Raw genomic sequence first — 9,958 nt, forward strand, 5'->3', positions numbered from 1 at the left:
TTGCTTTGTGCTTGTTGGCATGGTCATGCTGAAACAAGAAATCCCCCTCAGAGCTGGAACCGCACTATTGTCTTAAATATTGTATGCTATATGATTTCACTCAACTGGAACTGAAGAGATTAGCCCCAAACAACCTCAAACCAAAAGTCGCTCATGTGTATCGTACTTTACTAAATATTAGTTGAATCAAATGTGATTTGAAATTCATAACAGCTGGAAGTTACAGTCTGTTTTCAGAATGGAGGGTTGCAGTCAAAACCCAGGAGATAACCATGTATAAGTAGCCTACAAATATATGTTTCCCATCAACCAGGAGAGAGGCGAGCTGTACGGTCTATGATAGAAGAGTGGAAAAATAAACAATCTTTTGATCTCAAATATGAGAACATCTTCTCAGGGAGACTCTTGAAAGTATCCCTTTTTTTCATTTGCTGTTTTTACATACAGGTCACAAAGTGAGATGGTATAACATTGATCATCAACAGAGACACAAAAAAAACAGCTATATAAAGCAATCGATCCAGCATCACTTCTCCCTCAGAGGTGCTGTGGATTATTTTATGCTAAATGTGTCTCCAGATAATAAAGCTGTTCTGAAATGAGATGCTCACAAAAAAAAATGAAATAAATGTTGAGCTGGCCTTTTGAGTGCGCGCACACATTCGTGCACACTCCTTAGGCACGCTCAATAGACAATAAACTGAACATCAAAAGAAGAAGAAATAGGCTTTTTGCTAAATAAAAGCATCACTCGGTAATGGCTGCTATAAGACGATAAACAGTGCAGGAACTATCTCCAAGCAATGGCATATCTCTCTGCCCCCTTTTTTTCTCTTCTTCTATTTTGCAACTTCCTTCAGTGTATACTCTCAAAACAGGCTTAGAGCTTCTTCTTTTCTTTTTTTTTTCATAAGGGGGTATTTTTAATTCTGAAGCGAGGGATTGGTCACACTTCGTCTCATTAGCATGAGGAGCTGTATAAACCCCGCCACTGCAGAATTTTGAGCTGTGTTGAAGGCGAGGCAACAAGCGTATCTGACTGGCTGCGCGCAAGGAGCAAGTAACTTTCACTTCCAGCACAGTTCAGTCCATAAAAGCGGGAGCTGTATGGAGAGCTCACTCCAGAGGTGAACTGGTCTCATCTGTTCGGCGCACAATGAGACTGCTTACCGAGGGGAAGATTACTACGAAGATGATGACACGGGGCAAATTTACAACTTATTGGCACCGGTGGATTTTTATATTCTCGATCCATCAATTTTTATTTGCCTCACTGGCTCAGTCCGAGGGAAATACTATTCGATACCAGACCAATGAGGAGGGCGCACCAGGTACAGTCATCGGAAACCTTGCCAAGGACATGTCCTTGAGTCTGTCTCATTCCTCCAAGACCAATTTCAGGATGATGAAACAATTCAATGATTCATTCATCAGGGTGAGAGAAAGCGACGGGGAACTCACTGTCGGGGAACGAATTGACAGGGAGAGAATCTGCAGACACACTCCACAGTGTCTCATTACTTTTGACGTTGTAAATTTCTCCAAAGATCGCTACAAATTGATTCACGTTGAGGTGGAAATAAGGGACATCAATGACAACTCTCCGGAGTTTCCAAACAAGGAATCTATAGTGGAGATCTCAGAGAATGCAGCAGTGGGGTCCCGGATCCCTTTAGACCCAGCTGTGGACTCTGATGTCGGGTCAAACTACATCCAAAGCTATCAGATTTCTGTCAACAGTCATTTCACCATTGATGTGCTCCTGAGAGCGGATGGGGTTAAATATGCGGAATTGGTGCTAATGAAAGAGCTAGACAGGGAGACTCAGTCATCATACACTGTGGACCTGGTCGCCACAGACGGAGGGAACCCTTATAGATCTGTGTCAACAAAGATAACTATCAAAGTGACGGACTTTAATGACAACAGCCCCGTTTTTGACCAGAACAGTTTCTCAGTCAGTTTGCCAGAGGACGCGCCGGTTGGCGCTGTCATACTGGACTTGAACGCAGTTGATGCTGATGAGGGTCTAAACGGAGAGGTCGTCTATGGGTTCGGAAAACAGGTTTCTCACGAGATCCGAGAACTTTTCCAAGTGGATAACAAATCGGGTCGCCTGACGCTCCGGAGCCCGGTGGACTTCGAGGACAAAAGCACCTACGAGCTAGACGTGCAGGCGACCGATCTGGGACCGAACCCGACCCCCTCCGTGTGCAAAATCATCATTCACGTCACAGACGTTAATGACAATGCCCCAGAAATCAGCATCACCCCGATGACCTCCATCTCGACGGGCATCGCTTACATCAGCGAGGCGGCAGACAAGGACAGTCTGGTGGCGCTGATCAGCACCTTGGACAGAGACTCGGGTGTTAACAGCCAGGTCCACTGCACATTATACGGCCACGACCATTTCAAACTCCGACAGGCATACGAGGACAGCTACATGATAGTCACAGCAGCAGCCCTAGACAGGGAGAGGATTAGTGAGTATAACTTGACGGTCATGGCTGAGGATTTTGGGTCACCCCCGCTGAGAAAGATCATTCAGTACACCATTAGACTCAGCGACGAGAATGACAACGCCCCTCACTTTACCAAAGCTGTCAATGAAGTTTCAGTGGTGGAAAACAACGCCCCAGGCGCCTATATCACCACGGTTGAGGCCAGCGACGCTGATCTTGGCATTAATGGCAAAATTACTTTCAGACTTGTGGACAGCGTTATCATGGGGTCTCCAGTGAACACCTTTGTGTCTCTTAATTCAGTGTCTGGCTCTATATATGCACTAAGAAGTTTTAATTATGAAGTCATGAAACAGCTAGACATACACATCCAGGCAAGTGATGGGGGGTCACCACAGCTGCAGAGCACAGCTGTCATCAGACTAAAAATAGTTGATCAGAATGACAACCAACCTTCTATCATAGAGCCACCACTGTACAAAGGATCTGCTGAGGTTTTCCTGCCCAAAGATGCACCTGCAGGTTATGTGGTAACCCAGATAAAGGCCACGGATGCTGATGAAGGCATAAACGCACAGCTGTCCTATAAAATCACAGAGGGGGGACACCTGGGCTTCTCCATCAACAAAGACACGGGGAAGGTGCATGTGAGCCGACAGCTGACGTATGATCTCACAGACAATGTCAAAGTCACAGTGTCGGTCAGCGACAATGGATCCCCCGCGCTCACCTCCACAGCCATTATACACTTGAGCTTCATAGAAGGAACTCTACCCAGTATGCCTTCCTTGGCTCAAAATGGCAGCGAGGAGCTCTTTGAATGGGACATGTCCATAGCCATAATCATTGTCCTGGCAGGGAGCTGCTCTCTCCTCCTGCTGGCTATCATTCTCATCACAACCATTTGTAACCGCCGGAAGAAAGAGACGAGGGAGGAGGGATATGATGAAAAAGAAGACGAACCAAATGTGGAGAAAGTGGAAAGTGGCCATATTGATTCATTGATTGCCAACCACAAAGGCAAAGTGTTTGATGCCCATCCATTTCAAGAGAACCCTCCATTGGCCAGCAGCAACACAACAGAGACAGGCTGTGAGGATGGCAGGCAGACAGCAGGCATCTTTGAGTCAAACAGCAGAGTGATGGAGGGTAAATTAAAGGCAAGTCATTATTTTTCCAGAGATATTTAAAGTTTGTTTCTCACTGGCTTTGTTGTCTTTTGCATCTTGACACAAAATTTGTGTATTTGTGTCTTTGCAGGGTTATTCTACGCTCCCGGGATATGGGAAAGAAACAGTCAGACCAATAACAATATGGAAGGGTAATTCATTCACGACGATTTCAGCAAGAGATCCCCACATCAGTGGCAAGGACAGTGGAAAAGGGGACAGTGACTTCAATGACAGTGATTCTGACATAAGTGGAGATGTGCACAAAAAAGAGTCGCCACCAACAAACAGTGAGTGTCAAAAACATGTTAAAGATAATAATAAATCAGAAATTCAGAAGGAAAATGGGTCAAATGAGAGGATGTAAAGGTGGATGCTTCTTATAGTGTGGTTTATATGTTAATCTAAGCCATGCACCATACAGATTGCACCCAGTTACAGCAAAGCATTCTAATACACTGGACACATTATGATTACCTGGGATCACTTTCAACATCAAACACCCTCAACTAGGTGAGCCAGCAAATGCATTTATATTACATCCTGACAGCACTGCTGTTTTCCACAGGTCTCTGGGCATGTACAAGCGAGTGCAAAGTGTTGGGACACTCAGACCGATGCTGGAGCCCCTCAGCTACAAGGCCCAACACGAGCATGGCCTGTGGACCACATCTGTCAACTTTCTCCAAGACAGCTTCACTTCCCCGGGACACCAGAAGGGAAAACTACTACCCAGCTCACATACCCAAAACCAACGGTCTGCAAAGTGTGTATGAAAAAGTGCAACACCAGGAGTTTGATTACATTCTCGTTGGTCCACCGACGCCGGCCCGAATACAGGAAACGGATGAGATATCCATTCCAGAGTACACAAACTCTTAAAGATCAAAAAGTAATCAAAATGGATTTTTTTTTTCCTTTATACTGTATAGTACTTTGATCTTAATTGACTCTATGTTGGATTGTTGCTGTGTTTTGTAGTATGTCGTGTCTTTTGGCTCATATAAGACTGTTCATTGTATCATGTGTAATATGCAAGATTTTGTACATTAATAATATATTTTTCATAATGACTCAATGTAAAGAAGAATTTTATTATACATTTTCGAGAGCATGTGTTACTATTTAAGGGGCATGACCAATGGACATTTAGGCTGACAGGGGCCTTTCTGCTGTGGAAAACAATCAATATGAAAGAATACCATGTTTGTGGTAGATTTTTGTCACTTTGTTGCACAAATAAACGGTTTAAAGTTTAATTGTTTTGCTGTTCCACAACAGTTTGATAAATGTAGCTATCTGGGCTTACAGGACTCAAATGTAGTCTTATAGGAAGAGTACAACCTATTGTCCTGAGGTAATATTCAGAAAGGACACAGAATAACCTCAATTAGCCAACTGAATGGATTTCATTTGCCTTAAAGGCTTATGAGCCACAATAAATAAAATGTGGTCCTCCAACGATCACAACTAAATTGATAGCAAGCATAAGCCAATGTCATATTCTTTTCATGGCATACAATGTAGTTACTGTGCTGCCTCAATTTGCATGCAAATAATGCATTGCTGATCGAATGCCCTTACAATTACATATTTTTTCGAAGGTCAAAGAATCCCCTCACCTTTTCTGATTGCCTCCCAGCTTACCAATTATCCAAAAAATGTGGTTCAATCTGTTTCTAAGCAACAGCAGCACTGCACATTTGAATCTCTTTTCTTACTATGTTTCTTCTTTTTAAGTTTCGATAAGGACCAAGTAACCTTGACCACAAAAATACCTTTCTTCCATTGTCAAATCAGAAAATTCCTAATTAAGCAAAGGTTATGTCTTTGTGTGTGTGTGATTGTGTGTGGATTTTCAATTCTGTCTTAGCATATTGCAAGAATATAAAGACCTACAAAAGATTCTGCATATCAGTTTGACTACAGGGAAGGCAATCTGTTCATTCCCACCTGTAGCCAGCAAAGAACTGGAGGAAGTCAGCAGTATTCAAACATATCATAACTGACATCCAACTATAAAAAGAGGTGGGTGATGAAATTAAAGGGAAAAAAATATTCTCATAAATAATATATACATATGTATGTACTTCTATATTTTCCTCCTAACACTGACAGAAAGGACTGTTAAGAATTTTTTAACCAATCATTACACCACTGCCTGTAACACCAGCTAATCTCTGATGAGATCAGAACTGCTTCAAAAAGTTAGTTTTAGTTTGGTACCACAGGATGGCCATGTTGCTTTAGGCAACCTGGACCTACAGGTAACAGTCAGATGAAGAATTTAGCCCAGAGAATTTATATCAACTGTACGTCATTCACACTCAAACGTAAAAAAGCCTCCTGGTGGATAACCTGATTCTCCACAGAGAAGTAACAGTTTTAGTGTAGGAATTATAGAGGACATCATGAGAGAGACTATGGAAAAAGTCCAAAATACCACCCATGGATCGGGCTGTTTTGAACACTGCATGCCTCCGGTAAGACAGGCTTAATATTTTTTTTTTTTATTAGAAATGTAATTGACATCCATGACGAGTAAATAAAACTGTAGAGTCTGCAAACTCGTAACTTTTTCAGGAATGTTATCAGATGTCCTGGTTATTGTTCAGTGTGTGCCAATTCTTACTTTGCATCCTCTGAACTTTGCAAAGGAACAAAGCACATCCAGCCCGCCAACCTCTGCTGCAGTCAGTCGCCTACTGAGATTTGGAGCTGTGGCTCTTATTGTTGGTGCAGTGTTAATGTTGTGTGCATCCATGGCTGCTCTCTACCTGTGGAAAGTCGGCGATAAAAATGTAAGTGTCGACTGAGGATTATGCTGTAGTTATTGCAGTGCCCCTTCAATAACAGATAGATAAAGTGAATGCAAGAAGGCTTTAGGATGCTTCTGGTGGGAAATGGAACCAAAGCATATTACAATTTTTTTAATTATAGGCATAATTGTATTTTCTTGACACTGTCACAAGAGATGTTTATGTTAACGACTGAGAAGCCCAAGTAATGCTCATTTTCATCATCACAATTCACACTGTGAAATTTGCAACTTGAATTCTGTCTGCAATAGAAACTACCTAAATTGTTTATGTTACTCCACTGAAGCTTATGTGAATTAGTGTAGTGTTTATTTGTGTCCTATTAAGCTCACCTGTTGGGCAAACATTCACTTCGAGTCTGCAAAAGCATCTCCTGTGGTGCTTTCCTCAATTCTCAGTGCGCTTAAACAACACATGATTTCTGTAGATGAAGCAGCACCAACAATTACTGTGCAGAGAAAGCTTGTTTTTTTTCTGCGTCTCTGCATCTATTGTGTTTGCCACAGTGTGATCTAAATAACTTGACTAATCAGTCATTTTAACGTTCCACTTTGCTGCCAGGTTTATAATGTTCGTTACAGTATGAACATCAATGGAGAGGTGAGGGAGGGTTCCGTGGAAATTGATTCTGACAACAACCTGGAGCGGTTTAAAACTGGGAGTGGAGCTGAGGAAGCTGTGGAGATTCATGACTTTCAAATTGTGAGTGAGTTTGTCCTTGTTCTCTCTTCCTGAGGTAGTTCGGCTGAGACTTGCTGTGTGCTTAGCAAAGTAGCAAAGCTGTGAGTGTAAACATGGCATCTCTGTGATTTTGGTGCAGGGAATAACTGGAATCCGCTTCTTTGGAGGAGACAAGTGTTATATAAAATCCCAAATCAAAGGCAACCTTCCACACATGGGAGCTCACAACAAAGAGTCGCTGATGTTTGACCAGGTATATGCACACTACTTGATACAGAACATTGAGAACTGGAAAAAGAAATTACAAAGGATCTTAAGCTATGCTTTTAAGACTGTCTTCTTGTTCCATTTCAGTAATTCAAGGACATTATCTTTTTCTTCTTGCTAGACAGATGAAATGATGCCAGTGAGGTTTGATGAGGAGTTCCTCATTTGGGTTGCTGCAGAGCAGCCGCTGAAGGACACCAGCTTTCTGAGCAACAAAATTCTGGGTCTTTGCCGGGAACTTCCCATTTACTGGCTTCAACCCATCTATCCTAAAGGTTGCCTTCTTCTCTTCTTTCTCACTATTATGTATTGATTCACTCCATCCCACAGAGTCTATAACGCTGGCCTGCTATCATAGAGCATGGTCTATTCCATTTGAATTATTGTACATACTTTCATAGTTTATTCAGACTGCCCTGCTTATCTGCTGACACACTTGTAAAATTTACAAGTCTGAGAAGTTACAGAAACACTTGAACATCTTGAACACACACTACATTTAGAGTCGTACACCAAAAACAGCTCGGGTCTTGTATCAAAAAAGAATGATCTTGAAATATGCAAGAGCGCTTGAAATCACTGCTGCTTGATTTAATTATTCAGGACATCTGAGACAGCCCCAGCTATGTAGGATTGAGCTCTGAGGACATGTATGGCGTCTTGTGGATGTTGACCCAATACTCTTGCCTCTCGTGGCTGCTGTAACAGATGGGGAGAGGAGAAAGAGAGACACACAGCGAGCCAAACGGCAGTTTAACATGGAGGAGTTTGAGGCAGCTGCTGAGGAGAGAGACGCAGTGAGTCACGCAGAGGATGACACCTCCAGAGTCGTGGAGGAAGAGGAGGGGGCACAGTCTACTGCGGGGTCAGCATACAATCCTGAAAACCCCTATCATGTGAGTACTGACTTCATCAATAACATTGTTTATGATAAACAAGGCTCCAGAGCTGGTGAATTTTTGATTAACTATCAAGAGGCATATACTGAACCCTGAAGCAACCCTCAAAGTAACATTATGAATTGAAGTTTCTCTGTTTTGTCAACACTTTTCCAGATGACTTCATAACACCATCCTTAAGATAGCAGCCTTGTTAAAAAAAATGTATTCTCACAGAAATAGAAGTACATAGTGTGGAAATGTGTTAACCTGGATTTAGTCTCTCTGTCAGCTATGGGTATATACTGCTGCTGCTGGTGAGTAAGTGTCATATTAGTGGCTATAATTACAGGTCACCAGGGCAACAGCTGCCATTCTGCCAAGTTGATGAACTTATGAACTGAAGTGAAAATTCCCATTGGTTATAAAAATTCATGTTGCCTGAGAGAACCATAGTCACATGTTTGGGAGGATGAGAAGTTTTCTTTTTTTTTTTGAAAACATCTGACTTGCAAATGAGTGTAAATTTAGAAAAAAGATTGCTCTTAAAAATTAACATTGCTTAAAAACTGCAGCGCAGCGGAGGGGCCGGAGAGGAAAGCGCCATGACCTTTGACACCATGTTAGACCACCAGGGGATCTGCTGCTCAGAATGCCAACGCAGCTACACTCACTGTCAGAGAATATGCGAGCCTCTGCGTGGCTACTGGCCCTGGCCTTACAACTACAGAGGATGCCAGGTAGCTTGCAGAGTCATTATGCCATGTCGCTGGTGGGTGGCACGCATCTTAGGTGTTGTGTAAAAAAAACACGTTACACATGTGAGAGATCTTTTTTTTTCCAAAGACCTCACAAGGTCTCTAAACTCTATTATGCATGCAGATATTTATTTTCTGAGTTTAACTGTGGATACCACAAAGCTATGTCTGTTAGCTTGAAACTCAGATCATGATGTATGATTGTCTGTACTATAATTCCTATATTTTATATTTAGACTTATGCTTTCTCTTTGTAGGCATACACTAATTATTCACATACAGTAACACTGGAATACACAAATGCCATATTCCTATTTGCAGCAACAGACTCACAAATGAGCCCATTCATTTTTGCATCATGTAATAACAAGGCTTAATGCACTGTACTGTGTTTAATGGAAGGTATGGGACTGTATCCAGAAGCTCGGCAGATCATGTACCTTTTCTGACTGAGTAGGCTTCAATAAATTCTAATTACAGTATATGCTGGCTTTGATGTAGATGTTTTTTTGTGTCACATCTTGTTTCCATGGTTCCACTGGGTGCTTTTCTGATAAAACTGAAGTGACAGCAATGGTTGCCATAACTTCCATTCACAGCTCGGAATCAGTTTGAGGGCAATGCAATTTGTGCACACTGACATCTGCATTGATGTGAACTAATGTGAGATGAGTGTCATGGCAATGATGGAAAATATTTCCATAGAAGTGACATTTTTAATAAATAAATAAATATTTTTTTTTTTTATGAAAAGAGAGGAGTGTGGATGCTAAGCTACCAAATAACATGATCACAGAGACAGGCTTTTCTGGTTTGTTTTTGGATAGCTGTTATTGGGGATTGTAGTGTAGGCTATTCTGAATACCTCAAAATCAAAAGAAATCAGATTACTATCTCCAAAGCCATATGCCAACTTTCTAA

At 41.9% G+C, this 9,958-nt stretch overlaps 2 protein-coding genes across 2 annotated transcripts; both read left to right on the top strand.

Moving 5' to 3' along the window:
• Positions 1–1,021: 1,021 nt before the first annotated feature.
• si:ch211-199f5.1 (protocadherin-8) lies at positions 1,022–4,893 on the top strand. The gene is made up of 3 exons (XM_051404746.1): positions 1,022–3,625; positions 3,726–3,924; positions 4,203–4,893. Exons 1-3 carry the CDS (start codon positions 1,157–1,159, stop codon positions 4,514–4,516), a joined length of 2,982 nt encoding a protein of 993 aa, XP_051260706.1. The 5' UTR covers positions 1,022–1,156; the 3' UTR covers positions 4,517–4,893.
• An 89-nt stretch (positions 4,894–4,982) lies between these two features.
• On the top strand, positions 4,983–9,519 carry cnmd (chondromodulin). The gene is made up of 7 exons (XM_051404747.1): positions 4,983–6,117; positions 6,292–6,435; positions 7,015–7,155; positions 7,274–7,387; positions 7,523–7,676; positions 8,110–8,297; positions 8,855–9,519. The coding sequence occupies exons 1-7, from the start codon at positions 6,046–6,048 to the stop codon at positions 9,080–9,082; spliced, it is 1,041 nt and encodes a 346-aa protein (XP_051260707.1). The 5' UTR covers positions 4,983–6,045; the 3' UTR covers positions 9,083–9,519.
• Positions 9,520–9,958: the final 439 nt, after the last annotated feature.

The sequence above is a fragment of the Dicentrarchus labrax genome, unplaced genomic scaffold (assembly GCF_905237075.1).
Source record: "Dicentrarchus labrax unplaced genomic scaffold, dlabrax2021, whole genome shotgun sequence".
Lineage (NCBI taxonomy): Eukaryota > Metazoa > Chordata > Actinopteri > Moronidae > Dicentrarchus > Dicentrarchus labrax.